The following is a 14,683-nucleotide window of genomic DNA, read 5'->3' on the forward strand; positions in this document are numbered from 1 at the left end:
GAAATTAGAACACTCCCTAACACCATACATAAAAATAAACTCAAAATGGATTAAAGACCAAAATGTAAGGCCAAACACTATAAAACTCTTAGAGGAAAACAGAGGAAGAACACTCTTTGACATAAATCACAGCAAGATCTTTTTTGACCCACCTCCTAGAGTAATGGAAATAAAAACAAAAATAAACAAAAGGGACCTAATGAAACTTAAAAGCTTTTGCACAGCAAAGGAAACTATAAACAAGACAAAAAGACAACCCTCAGAATGGGAGAAAATATTTCCAAATGAATCATCGGACAAAGTATTAATCTCCAAAATATATAAAGAGCTCATGTAGTTCAATATTTAAAAAAAACTAACAACCCAATCCAAAAATGGGCAGAAGACCTAAATAGACATTTCTCCAAAGAAGACATACAGATGGCCTAGAGGCACATGAAAAGATGCTCAACATCACTAATTATTAGAGAAATGCAAATCAAAAGTATAATGAGGTATCACCTCACACCAGTTAGAATGGGCATCATCAGAAAATCTACAAACAACAAATGCTGGAGAGGGTGTGAAGAAAAGGGAGCCCTCTTGCACTGTTGGTGGGAATATAAACTGATACAGCCACTATGGAGAACAGTATGGAGGTTACTTAAAAAACTAAAAATAGAATTACCATATGACCCAGCAATCCTACTACTGGGCATATACCCAGGGAAAACCATAATTCAAAAAGACACATGCACCCCAGTGTTCACTGCAGCACTATTTATAGTAGCCAGGTCATGGAAGCAACCTAAATGCCCATCGACAGACAAACGGATAAAGAAGATGTGGTACATATATACAATGGAACATTACTCAGCCATAAAAAGGAAAGAAATTGGGTCACTTGTAGAGACATGGATGGACCTAGAGATGGTCATAACAGAGTGAAGTAAGTCAGAAAGAGAAAAATAAATATCGTATATTAACGCATATATGTGGAATCTAGAAGAACGTTACAGATGAACCGGTTTGCAAGGCAGAAATAGAGACACAGATGTAGAGAATAAATGTATAGACACCAAGGGGGGAAAGCGGAGGGGGTGGTGGTGGTATGATGAATTGGGAGATGGGATTGACATATATACACTAATATGTATAAAATACATAACTAATAAGAACCTGCTGTATAAAAAATAAATAAATTTAAAAAAAAAAGAAAATGTATATAAGGGTGCTTCATACCTACACTGTGTGGAGAAAACTACATCTGGCCTTGCATAGAATCCAGTTGGAAAAGTGCCTGCCTTTATTAGCTATGTCTGCCATAGGTGCAAGGCAAGAGTAAAAAATACTTTCAGCTCCTGGTCTGATCTACTCCCCTTCATTTTCAGGTAAAAAAAAATTGAGGCTCCACAAAGAGAAGTGATTTGTCAAAGGTCATACAAGTCAGTTGGAGCATAATTACTAGAACTTCTGTCATCTGATTACCCCCAGATTGGACTGGGATTAGGGAAAATAAAAACTACAACAACTTTAGGGTGAGTAGAAAAGCATCCCCAGCACCCTGAGATCTCTTTCCTAGCACTTGCCATACTGTACTGTCAGCATTTGTTTATGTGCACCCAGCATAGCTTTCCCAGAAGGTGGTATGAAAACAGGGAGAGCTGAGAGGTACAGTTGGAAGGCAGGTTCATGTGGACGCCCCCAAGGGGATCTTCTCAAGAGCGGGGCAGGGGCTACACAGACATTCGGAAGAGAAGTAAAAACCACCCCAGCAGGCAGCTGCCTGAGGCAGATCTGAGCAGACAGGTCAAGGCACAGGTGGTGTCTGCAGAACTGCATTTGTCAGATAAGCATCAATCAGATCTTCTCTCTTTTTTGACAGTCACATAAATGACAGAGCTGGGTAGCTCACTGTCTTCTGACAAGCAATACAGATGAAGGCCCAGGGAAGTCATATCTGGTCCTAGGCTGGGGGAAAGAAGGAAATGACTCCTCCAAGGGTTGGTGTGAAAAACAAACAACACTTTGAGTCTGATAAGCATCTAAGGAAGAACCCGACTTCAGGCAGGAAAGAGGAGGGAAGAGGAGACAGCCTTAAAATCCAGCAAGAAGAGATCAACTGAATACATGTAGTGAAGAAGTAAATGGATGAACTTCTCTTTTGAAGGAAAGAGCACAAGACAAAGTCAGAGACACCCGGGCTGAGCCCTGGCTCTCTAAGCAATTGTGTAACCTTAGGCAGATCGCACCCTGGGCCTCAGTTTCCTTATCTATAAAATGAGTTAATAAAGTGACTTCCGGGCAAACTATTGGAAGAATTAAAACCAGTACATGAGAGAGGCAGGAGCACAGCCACAGCTCAATTAGTCATTCAATCAACATTCATTGAGCACCTACTGTGTGCCAGGCCCTGTGCTGTACTCTGGGGAGATGAAGAGAAACCACAGAAGTTCCAGCTTAGAGGAGAAACCTTCTTAAACATCCTCTATAGGTTGCTGGTGTCTCCCTTCATATTGTAATCCTTAAGAAACTGGAGATTTATTTCTTGGACTGGAGATCATTTTATATTTTTGCCTGCTTCCATACTGTTTCCTCTGATAGGAACATTCTTTCCTCTGTGGCTAGCTAAATCCTTCATGACCAGGAAGTCTTCCCTGACCTACCACCCTCTGGCAGAATGTCTTTGCTAGGGCAAACTCAGCACCAAGGCTTCCCAAGTACCACAGACAGGGCTTTTCACGGACTTCCATTGTCTTCCTCCCTTTATAGGCTCAGAACAGGTGAGCAAACACACACACACACACACACACACACACACACACACATCCAACTCCTTTTACTATCCCCCACCCTTTTCCATCTGGATTCCAAGAAGCTGGGATGGATGGCCCTGTCCTTCTCCCACTCCCCCCCACACCTCTATTAGCTGCCACCTCCCTTCCTAAAATCTCTTCCCACACTTGGACTCCAGAACAGAGTCAGTCTGTGGATGAATTTCTCTGTCAACTATTCTCTTCTTGTCTCTGACCCCAGGTAGCTGTGTAACAGGGTCCAGTGCCTGCACCCCCTCCTCAGCCTTCTGAGGAGCCAAGACACAGCTACCAGATAGATGCCCTTGGACTCCACTCTGGGCCCCAATCATCTTCCCACTCCCACACCACAACCCACACCTGGCTTCCTCCGCACAATGACCCAGCCCATCTACCAGCCTAAACTCTCCAAGTTCCCCGACAGTTCCTCCACTCCCGGCTGCCAACCCCTTGCTCTATTCCAGTGCCTCTCCATGCGCCACCCCTAGCCAGAACTCAGGTGCCCACAGCCCATATCCAAGGCCTTGGCTCTCTCCCTCCATCAGCTCCCCAGCCCCTTTCTCTGCAGCCTGGATAGACCCAGCCTTGCCTCCCACCTTCCCATTCTTCCAAGCTTCCCACCTCCAAGCTCCATCCCTCTCCCGCACTCAGGTTACCCCCCTTGCCTAGACCCACCTGGGCTCTGGCACCACACCACACTCACACTCACTTTACCTTCTCCCGGCCCAGCACCTCCTTCCTGCCCAGCGCCCCTTCCCCTCACCATCTCACTCCTCTCCAGCTCGAAACGACCCCCGCCGGCCAGTCCCTCCCCTTAGCTCTTCACTTCCACGCCTCCCTTCCCTCGTTCCTCTCAGTCCTCTCGCTTCAGCACCCCCTTCCCCGCCCCTCGGCTCACTGGTACGCTCTTCCCGTACTGTCCCTCTCAGCTCCTTCCTTACCTCTCCCCCCATCCCCCCCCCCGTTTCCCCCTCAACGAGCCCTCACTGCGCTCCAATTGCCGCTCATCCTTTCCCCGAGCCCCGGCGCCCTCTTTCTCGTTCCCCCAATCCCTCTGCCCCTGCCTTTGGAGCCCTCCTTGCGGCCCTCACAGCCCGGGTAGACGCTCCTCAGCGCCCCCTCCCCAGGCTACGCGCCCCTTCACTGCCGCGGTGCCTCTCCTTAGTGGCCTCGCCTGGCCCCTTCTCCTTGGTGTTCCTTCCGCTGCCCTGTGCTCCTTCTCAACGCCCACTCACAGTCCCCAGCGCCCTGCGCCGGGAATCGGTCCCAGATCCTCCCCGGGCGGGCTGCCGGGCCGCGCCCCTTACCTGGGACTCCGGGTGAGGACGAGCGGCTCGCTCCCTGGCAGCGCCGCGGAACCGCTGGACCTGGCGGCGGGCGGCAAAAGGCGCAGTGGGTTCGCGGAGCAGGGCGGTGCGGGGCGGGTCTGGTCCCCACCGCAGCGACTTCGGGCTGAGGTTCGGGCTGCAGCTGGGCTGGGCCACCACCGCGACCAGGGCCCACCCATGCCCCGCCCAGGGGCGGAGTCCCTATTCGCCGGGCCCCCAGCTCTGGGCAGGTGTAGGAAATCCGAGGTATCTTGGGGGCCTGGCGCTCCCCAATATCTGGGTGACTATCGTGACTTATCTTAATTCTCACGCCTCGTTCCATACACTGAACTTACTAGGGTGATCAGAGAGCTTCTATGATAGTGTAGGTGATGATGGGTTTGTAGCATGGCCATTTCTAAAGCACTTCCCTGTCGTTATACCGCTTCATCCTCACAAAAGCCCGGGTAGAGAGGCAGAATCTGGACGGCTGTCTACAGGTGGAAACGAAGCCAGAAACCTGGGCATTGTTCTCTACCCTATGCACTCCTTCACACCCTACATCCCATCAGCCTGGTGGTGACGCCTCTGTAACATATCCTATCCCTTCCCCTCTTCTCCGTCTTCACTGCTCTCGCCCTGGTTCAGCCCTCATCACTTCTTGCCTGAACTAATGCAACAGCCTCCTAATGGGTCTCCCTGCCTCCACTCTCCAATCCATCCTCTATGTTGGCAGCCTGAGTGATTGTTCTAAATGTCACCATGTTACCATCAACCCTGAAGAAACAAACAGAAACAAAACATTTTCAATGGCTTCCCATTACCAACAGTAGCCTGGAATGAGAAAATGTTCTTGCCTGGTCATTAGGAAGTCCCAACTCTGTCAGAGAAGGCAGGTCTAAGTGGTGATTAGCACCCCACCCTCACACGTGGACCTGGACTTCAAGTCTTCCTGAGGTCACAGGAGCCAGCTGCCAGCTTTGGTTTAGAATCATCATCCCTCCCCATACTCTTCCCCCTTCTCAAATCTTAGAAGTCTTGAAAAAGAATATATATATATATATATATATGTATATGTGTATATATATATATATATGTATATGTATATATATCAGAATCACTTTGCTGTACACTTGAAACTAACACAACATTGTAAATTAACTATAATTCAATTTTTTAAAATCTTAGAGGCCTGAGTCATATACCAAAACAATTATTTCCCACATTCCATTATGACCTGATCTACAATTTGTCTCTGTGGCCCGAGGAACCACCCAGTAGACAGCCCCTCTCGTTGTCTGACTTCTCCCTCAGACTCATCCTTGAACTGTTCTGAGCTTCTCCACCCACTCCCTTTCACTCACCTCCCCACTGTCCTCATCCTGGCAGCCCTTCCACTGTGCCCTCTAGAATCCTGTTCATTTGTCAACAAACTCTCCTACACCCTCTGCTTCCTCAGAGAGTACTCAGGTTACTTCTTTACCTTTGTTAAAGCTTGACCCTCCTCCAGGACTCCTCCTGTAACCCTCTGCAGGAAGGCTTTTCACTTTCTCACTCCCCATACACCACAGGACCAGGAGGTGGGGTCGGCATTGCCACTTCCACACTTGTACAAAAATTCCTCCTCCTTTGGTCTCCAGCCATACCACCTTCCACCCTTCCTCATCAAGGTCATGATTGACCTCCAAGTGCTCCTATGCATTGAAGATTTCAGCCCCTGGCTCATGGTCATTCTCATTAGCCCTGTCTTGCCATCCTCCTGGTGCCTTCGGTAGCCATGTGGTTTCCTGATCCCTCAGTCCTTGGTCTCCTCTTCACATTACCTCCCATGGTCATACCTTGAACTTCTTAATCACACAGAACTAGTGCCTCTGTGATCTTAAAATCAAATGTCCTGCACTGCCTGCTCCCTCACTCCCTTTCTCCCGTAAGGCCTTAGTTTCCTCATTTCAAAATGGGTGTCATGATAATGATTATTCATTCTTCACAAGAATAACGAGATAACACATAAAACCATCCTTTTAGAGTTGAGAGACAATATGAGAACAGATGGCATTGTGTTTACATTGCCTCAGGTCTTCACATCACTTTCTCCTTCTTCCCTGAAAGGCCATGTATTAAAGTGGACAGAGCACAGACTTGGAGCCAGACAGATATGGTTTTCAATCCATTTTACACACTTATTTGCTGTGTGATCTTATGTAAATCACCCCATTTTTCTGACACATGCACCTCATGCTCATGTGTAGAAAGAGCAATAATGTTGTGAAGATCAAATAAGAAAATGAGATAGCTACTGGAAAGCACCTGACAGGCACATAGTAAGCCAGGCACATAGTAAGCCCTCAATAAATAGAAAACACTGTGGTTATAACAGAACAAAAAATGCTATTTTCTTAACCACAACTGCCTTCCAAGAAAGGTAGACCCTAATGTTCAGAGGTCCTTTTGTCCTACTTAGGACCTTGAGGAGTGTGGATATGTAAGTGTGAGAGAAGAAGGGAGACACCAACTTGCTCTGTGCAAAAAAAGGAAAAGAATTTGGAATTCACTTAGCAATATGGGTGAGAGAGGTAATAAAGAGAGCCGGGGGAAGGAAAGGAAAAAGATGAGTAAGAAAATCATTGTAAGGGTAGGTGCTACATGGATAAAGGGTCAGAAGAAACCCTCCCATGGCAGGTGTACAAAGGGTGTTTAAACACTGGAATGCATTAAATGGGAGAAGCTGTTTGTTGCACATATAATGTAACCAATTTCTGTGACTCTCAAGAGTTCAGTAAAGGCCATTACACTCAGGAATGCTTTCTGAGAGAGGAGTTGTAAGGATGAGTGAGTGGGAAAATTGAGCAATGGGCTTTGTTTTTCTGAGTTGAAAAAGGAGAGTAGAGGCAGAGACGAAGAGAGCACAAGCCCTCGTGGAATTTGCGGAAATCTCCAGGAGGTCTTCCAACTTACAAGGGTTATCAAATGTAAAAATCAATGTAAAAATCGAGGTTCAAGCTCACTGCTTTTAGATCTTAAAGGGGGAGGGAGGCCATATCTGACATTTGGGCTGTGTCATTTGTGCCTCCCTATTGGCTAGCAGGTGACCACCAGAGAGAATACAAAACTAATCATACTATATTGGACTGTCTTCACTTCCAGATCCAAATGCCAAGTAAGAATAGGAAGAAAGACAAAACGCTACCTTTTGTCTTCAATCAGATTGGCTAACAGTTATAATCATTAAGACCTTAAAATATACTGGGCTCATTCATATCTTTTGTCTCATTTAGTCCTCAATACAATCATACAAGGTATGGATTGCCATCCCCTTTTTATAAATGAGCAAACAGAAGTCAGAAAGTTTAAGTGACTTTCCAAGGTCACACATCTGGTAAATGGCAGAACCAGATACCAGGTCTGTCTGACTCCAAGTCCAGGGCTCTTTCTATTAGACTCCAGAATCATGGTTGCTTGGTGAACACCATTTGTGGTTAAGAGTCCTACAAACAAAATTACCTTAAATCTTTTCTAGTTGCCAGAGCAATCAGACTTCTCTAGCTCCTAGTTTTTATATGAAATATAAAAGTGATACTTTTTATTGAATGAGAATCAGTCACTTAGAAAAGGTAGTAGCCTCGTTGTAAATCAACTATACTTCAATATAAAAAAAGAAAGAAAGAAGAAAAGAAAAGGTAGTAGCCTAAGTGTGGATTGCACTTGGAATGTTCAAATCTTTACAAGGTTCAGATCTACACCCCCGCGTGCGTCCCTCATGGCCAGCCTAGGAATGCAGATATGTTGGCAGGTCAAGCGTTTTTCTCTCGCCCCTTCAGTGGGTTGCCTCATATAACAGGGGAGCTGGAGCAGGTGCCAGAAAGTCACCAGAACATGTAAAGCCGCTCTAGAAACATAGGGTTCATGGGAGGAGTGGTGGAAGACAGGGCTGGGAAGAAAGGCAGAGACTAGATGGCCTAAGGCCTTGTAAATCATGTTAGAGGTTTGGGAAATTACCTTGCAAGCAAAAGGTTTGAAGCAATGGAGTAACCTGGTTACATATGCATATAAGAAGAATAGCTCTGACTGTGGTGAGTGTGGTAGATGGGATGCAATGAGTAGGGAGCAGGGAGAAAGGAGATAGGGAACAGTCAGAAATTGCTTTAAAAATCCAGGTGAGAGATGAAGAGGACCAGAAATCATGTCATAGCAGTGGGGAAAGTGGAAAGTACAGGGATTTGATTTGTATTTAGGACCTGGTGGCAGATTAAATGTGAGATGTGTGGGAAAGGGAATTGGCATAAACAACCAGGTAGACAGTGAAGCCATTTACTGGTAACGGGAGCAGAGAAGTTGTTTTAGTTACCTATTGCTGCATAACAACCACTCCCAAAAATTCAGTGGCTTGAAACAGCAATAATTTATTATTTCTCACAATTCTGTGGCTGGCTGAGTGGATTCATCTGGTGATTTTACCTTGAATCACTCGTGAGCAGCATTCAACTGGAAGGTCACTCCAAGGCCTGGCATTTAGTACTGGCTGAGGGCTAAGTGCCATGGTTCTTCCGCATGCGGCTTTTAATCCACTGGTAGGCCAGAGCAGTTTACATGGTGGTCTCGCAGCAGTGTTCCAAGAGAGCCAAGGCAGAAGATACAATCTCTTGAGGCCTAGCCTCAGAAACTGCATAGCACTCCATATACTGCATTCTGTTGGCCAAATCGAGTCACAAGCCCAGCCCGGATTCAAAGAGCTCTGAGTGAGAAGAAGAGCAAAGTCGCATCACAAAGGGGTATGAATAGAGAAGGGAGGAATCAATGGCCTTTAACCAATCTACCACAGGAATGGGAACAGATCTGGATAAGGAGAAAAAATGATAAGTATCTCAAACACCACTTCATATACTAATCATTCCTTCTTTCTTCTCTGTGCCTCAGTTTTTTAATTTGTAAAATAAATGAAAACGCATGCTGAGGACACTGCCCCATCATCAGGGCACACTGCTGTCAGCAGGGGAGGAGTCTGAGACACACACACACACACACACACACACACACACACACACACACACACGAAGCATTCAACATGTGAATATTCAGAACCCAGGTCCCACCCACCACCCCTCCCTCTTTCGCCCACCCTACCAATCCTTCACCAAACCTGTCCGTGATACTTCCTGAGAGCTCTCCATTGCACGGCCACAGCTTTCTCACTGTCCTATCCCCACGATAGCCTCCAAACTTCCCCTGTAATCCACACTCCATTCTGCAGCAGAAGACTCTTCCTAACCCAGGTTAAATCTGTTAATGTGCACATATGGCCTCTTGTGGTCTGGCCTCAACTACCCTCTAGCCTCATTACTGGACACTCCCCCATCCTGCCCTAAGGCCGAACGGCATAAACTACTTTTGGTTCCCAGAGGGTGACCTGCTCGTAACATCTCCATGAATTTGCCTCAGTTTCTCCCACTACCTTGAATACCATTCACTCATTCATTCATTCACTCACTCACTCACACAACAAATATCACCTGAGCACCTGCTGTACACCCAAGTGGATAACAAATGGTCCCTGACACAAGTTGCTCAGGGTCTGGTGCAGGATAGCAGGCTGTAAGACCTACTGTTCTGCGTTCACAAAGGCATAGGCCAAACTGCAACCCAACATGACCTCCTGGATCATTCTTAGAAGGGGTCAGGGGATATTTGCTGAATAAATAGGCATACAAATATTCACAAAATGTATCTTACATCCACCGTCTCATTTAACTTTCACAGTAAACATATGAAGTGGGGACTGATTCATACCATCCTGGATGTGAAGAAGAAATAAATAGCCCGTGGTTTCTCAGCTACTGAAAGTAGGGGAAGCCAAGACTAAAATCAGCCACATTAATGGATTTGGCAAGACATGGCTGTTTTCTCACTTTGGGACACATCAACGGGGAGGAGCCTCAGAGTTAGGCCTCATGCTAGGAGGCAGGTCCTGGGATGCAGAGTTGAGACTTAAGCTGAGTCTTCGAGGATAAGTAGGAGTTAAACTCACAGAGAAGGAACCCAGGTAGAAGGACCAGCATGAGCAAAGGCCAAAAGTTATGAAATTATATGAAGGCTTCAGGGAACATCAGGGACTGTAGGTCTCTGGAAGCACAGACATGATGGGCACAGTACAGGTGATGAGTGAGGTGGGAGGGTAAGTGAGAGCCAGAGGTCAGCCAGGGCCTGGGGAGCCATGCTAAGGATGATGGACTCAAAGATCAGGGCAATGTGGAGCTGTTACACTGCTTTCTCCAGGGGGAAGATGGCCAAATTTACGCTTTAGAAAGAACTCAGCTTATAGAATGGAGATGGATCAGAGGTTCCAAGATACAGAGGACAAGGAGACCAGAGAGAAAGCTGGTGCAGTGACTTCAAAAGAAATTGAAGTAAACTAGTGTGGGATAATCAAAAGGACATAAACTTTGGAATCAGAGAGGTCTAAGTTCAAATCCAACCTTCACCATTTGCTAGTTATGTGATTGAATTTCTCTTGATCACACAGGTTACTCATCTGTAAAATGGGGATGAGAATTATTTCATTGGCTCCTTAAGAGAGTTCAATTAAAAGTGATAATGTATGTAAATTAGGGGGTGATAAATAGGATATTCAATTCAATAACATCAGATACTTTAAGGGATCTGACAACTCATAACTAAGTATATCATGCTTGCCAATGATTTCTCCCTTCAGATACATGTCTAGGGAACTTACGAACAGTTGCACTCGCTTAGACTCTATAAAATAAGTCAGGTTGCCTCTCTAATTTTGGAAAAACATCTGTTTCCTCGTTCTCAGAGGGCTTGCTGAGGGATGCTGCTTAAGATGCCCTGTGACCCTTTGCAAAGGTTCAGTCTCATACTCCCCCTTGTGCTCTAAAGGGGAACTGCAATCTCGCTGGACTGACCAGCAGTCATGGTGCTGACATCAGCTTGAACATAGGGGCTGAAAGGAAGGGAATTGACGTTTGGTAAGCACTTACCATATTCCAGAAACCTTCTGAAGTGTCTTCCATACACTATCTCATGTCTCTCATCAACCATTCAACAAGAGGAGACTGAAGCTCAGCTAGGTTAAATGACTTTTACAAATATCCATGGATAGTAAGAGAGAAAGCAGACCTAAACAAAGGACAGAACTGGAAAAGCTGGTGATGTTTACTGCATGATAGAATAAAATACAACCTCCTTAACAAATTCAACTAGGTCCTTTTCTCTCTAGATTTATCTCCCACCACCAACCCCCTTGGTCCTTTTCTCTGGCCATATAGAATAACTTATACTGTAAGTCTGCAGTATAAAAACTGCTTTATACATCAGCATTTCGCATAGGCTTTTGTTTCTACATTGAGTGCCTTCCTGAATACCCCTCCTTTATCAAGAAGACTCCTCCCTACTCATCCTTGTATCCATCTCATCCTTACTTGGAGGGAATTTAATCACTCCCTCCTTTGTACTACTTCTGGACCTTAGGCTTGCAGTTGGTACATGATAGCTAAAATAAAATGTTCAGCCCTAGGAAATTAACAGTGCCCATGCTTTAACACAATTATTCATTTATGGTATACCAGGCATGGCTGAAGGTACTGAGCACTAGAAATACAGTAACACGCAAAACAGATACAGTCCCCATTCTCACAGAACTTACACTCTGATAAGGAAGACAGACATTACACAACTAACCATATCAATAATTACCATTGTGATCATTGTTTTGAAGGAAAAGTAATGGGAGATATAAAAGAAAAAGCTGTTTTGGTTCCATGATCAGGGAAGATTTCACAAAGCAACATTTAGGTGGGATTTCTGAAGAATGAGTTAGGCAAAAATATGGGGAAGGACACTGCAAGTAGAGGGAATAGAATGTGTAAAGACCATGAGGAACCTTGAAAAATGGAAAGAAAACAAATGTGGCTGGAATATGTGATAGAATGAGAGAATGACTTGCAATGAAGCTGGAGAGAGACTTGAGAGCCAAATTATACCACTCACTTAAACAGTATTATTGATTTTGGACTTTATCCTGGGAGTAATGGAGGAGAGACAGTGAAGAGTTTCAAGCAGGGAAATGATATAACCAGAATTCTATTCTGAAGAGAGCAGTCCCTGTGGAGAACATGTGGAGAGAGGGGCAAGGATGGATGCAAGGAAACCAGCTAAATAGCTATTCATTTATTTAGCCATCTCATTAATGTTTATTGAATGCCTACCACGTGCCAGATTCTATACTAGGCTTTGAGGATACAGCAGTGAACAAGACAGACAAAAGCCCTGCCCTGATGGATCTTACACTAAAAGTCTAGGTGACAAATGCTGGTGGTTTAGACGATGGTGGTGATGATGTGGATGAAGAAGAGTGTATTAGTCAGCTTGGGCTGCCATCATCCAGTACCACAGACTTGGTGGTTTAACAACAAATTTATTTTCTCACAGTTCTGGAAGCTAGAATTCTGAGATCAGGGTTGATTTCTTTCTTTCTTCTTCTTTTTTTAAAAAAATATTTATTTATTTATTTGGCTGCTTCAGGTCTTAGTTGCGGCATGCTGGATCTTTAGTTACGGCATGTGAACTCTTAGTTGTGGCATGTGGGATCTAGTTCCCTGACCAGGGATCAAACCCAGGTCCCCTGCACTGGGAGCATGGAGTCTTAGCCACTGGACCACAGGGAAGTCCCAGGGTTGATTTCTTAAGACCTCTCTTCTTAGCTTATAGAGGACCATCTTCTCCCTGTGTCTTCACATGGTCTTCCCTGTGTGTGTGTGCCTGTGTCCTAATCTCTTCCTGTGAGGATATCAGTCATATTGGATTAGGGCCCACCCATATGACCTCATTTTAACTTAATTACCTCTCTAAAGGCCCTATCTCCAAATACAGTCACATTTTGAGGTTGAGGGTTAGGACTTCAACATATTAATTTGGGGGAGGACATGATTCAGCCCATAACAAGGAGTGAATGGATTTTTAAAAAAAATATTTAGGACAGAGAATGAACAGTAATTGACAATTAAGGAGTAAAGAGAAGGAGATGTCAAGGATGAGTCTCAGGTTTCTGGCATGTAAAACAATAGGGTGGTGCTATTGACCTATTTGATAAGGAACACTGGAAGAAAGTTCACAAGGATCCAGTCCCTCTTTTCAGTCGTTGTGGTCCTTTTAGGGTCCTAAAGCAATGTACAAAGATATGATAGTTTGGCCAGCAGCATATCACAATATTTATTGGCACATGATATCAAATATATGGGGGAATTGTATCATCCATAAAAATCTGAATTAGAAAGAGAACTTTCAAAAATGATTTTGTCAGCCAGACTTTCCTCATTCACTTCGAAATTCCATATCTCCTCCCATTACCTTAACAGGAACCATTTAGGTGGAGTTGTGAAGGCCAAAGCCGGAGTGTAACAGGTAGAATGTCAAAGAGAAAATGAGGTGAGGAAAGGTTGACAGTGTGGGTCAGGCTGGAGAGACACATAAGGTCCACGGATGGTTTGTTTTTAGATGAGAAATAAGTGTTTGTTTAAGTTTGCATAGGAATAATCCAATAGAGATAGAGAGATTGATGATATAAGAGAGAAACATTTATGGCAAAAAAAAAACTGAGGACAGGGAAGGGCTGACTCCAGAGCTCAATGGAAGGATTAGCCTCTGATAAGTAGAAACCATCTCTTCCACTGGAATAAAAGGATGGGAGGAGAAGATGAGACAGATACAGGGAAGGTCTGTAGATTTATTTACCAGGGCAAAGTTGAGGAAGTTATATCAGAAGATCTGGATAAGGTCAAAGTGTAATGGAAGATATTGATCAGTTAGGTTGAAAGGATAGATAGGTGGTTGTGCTCAGAGAATGGAATTTCTGATTCAAGGCTTCAAAGGTAGAAGAGTTTTGAGTGATAATGAGACCATTCGAGTCAGTGGCTGCAATAGAGTGGAGGTCATTGATGTGAAGGAGGCCAAATAAATGAGAAGCCAAGATATTAGATGAAGGTTTTTTTTGTTTTTTTGTTTTTTGCGGTACGCGGGCCTCTCACTGCTGTGGCCTCTCCCGTTGCGGAGCAGAGGCTCCGGATGCGCAGGCTCAGCGGCCATGGCTCATAGGCCCAGCCGCTCCGCAGCGTGTGGGATCTTCCCGGACTGGGGCACAAACTCGTGTCCCCTGCATCGGCAGGCAGACTCTCAACCGCTGCGCCACCAGGGAAGCCCTTAGATGAAGTTTTTCATGGCTTTTCATGGCAAGTAATGGGAAGCCAAGCTTCAGCTGACTTAAATTGTTGGAATATTAGGTCATATATCTTGAAGTCCACAAAGTGGTATTCAAGGTTGACTTCATCCACTGGCTCCAAACGTGTTTCACTGCAGTTTTCTCATTATTTCCCCCACTCCATGTGTTGGTTTCACACTCCATCTAGTAGCAAATAAAAATATCCTGTGAGGGTTTCCCTGGTGGCGCAGTGGTTGAGAGTACGCCTGCCGATGCAGGGGACACAGGTTCGTGCCCCGGTCCAGGAGGATCCCACGTGCCGCGGAACGGCTGGGCCCGTGAGCCATGGCCGCTGAGCCTGTGCGTCCGGAGCC

At 45.3% G+C, this 14,683-nt stretch overlaps 2 protein-coding genes across 2 annotated transcripts in view; both read right to left on the bottom strand.

Moving 5' to 3' along the window:
• The window catches only part of RAB3B (RAB3B, member RAS oncogene family), a 68,176-nt gene extending 64,046 nt beyond the window's left edge, over positions 1 to 4,130 (bottom strand). The window contains exon 1 of the mRNA XM_060021900.1: positions 4,100 to 4,130. The gene's annotated coding sequence lies outside the window, so the exon portion shown is untranslated. The remainder of the gene's footprint in view (positions 1 to 4,099) is intronic.
• A 4,657-nt stretch (positions 4,131 to 8,787) lies between these two features.
• Positions 8,788 to 14,683, bottom strand: part of TXNDC12 (thioredoxin domain containing 12) — a 38,574-nt gene continuing 32,678 nt past the window's right edge. The window contains exon 7 of the mRNA XM_060021950.1: positions 8,788 to 8,831. Within this exon, the coding sequence (XP_059877933.1) occupies positions 8,803 to 8,831 (29 nt within the window). The 3' untranslated portion in view covers positions 8,788 to 8,802. The remainder of the gene's footprint in view (positions 8,832 to 14,683) is intronic.

This window comes from Delphinus delphis, chromosome 1, assembly GCF_949987515.2.
Source record: "Delphinus delphis chromosome 1, mDelDel1.2, whole genome shotgun sequence".
Taxonomy (NCBI): domain Eukaryota; kingdom Metazoa; phylum Chordata; class Mammalia; order Artiodactyla; family Delphinidae; genus Delphinus; species Delphinus delphis.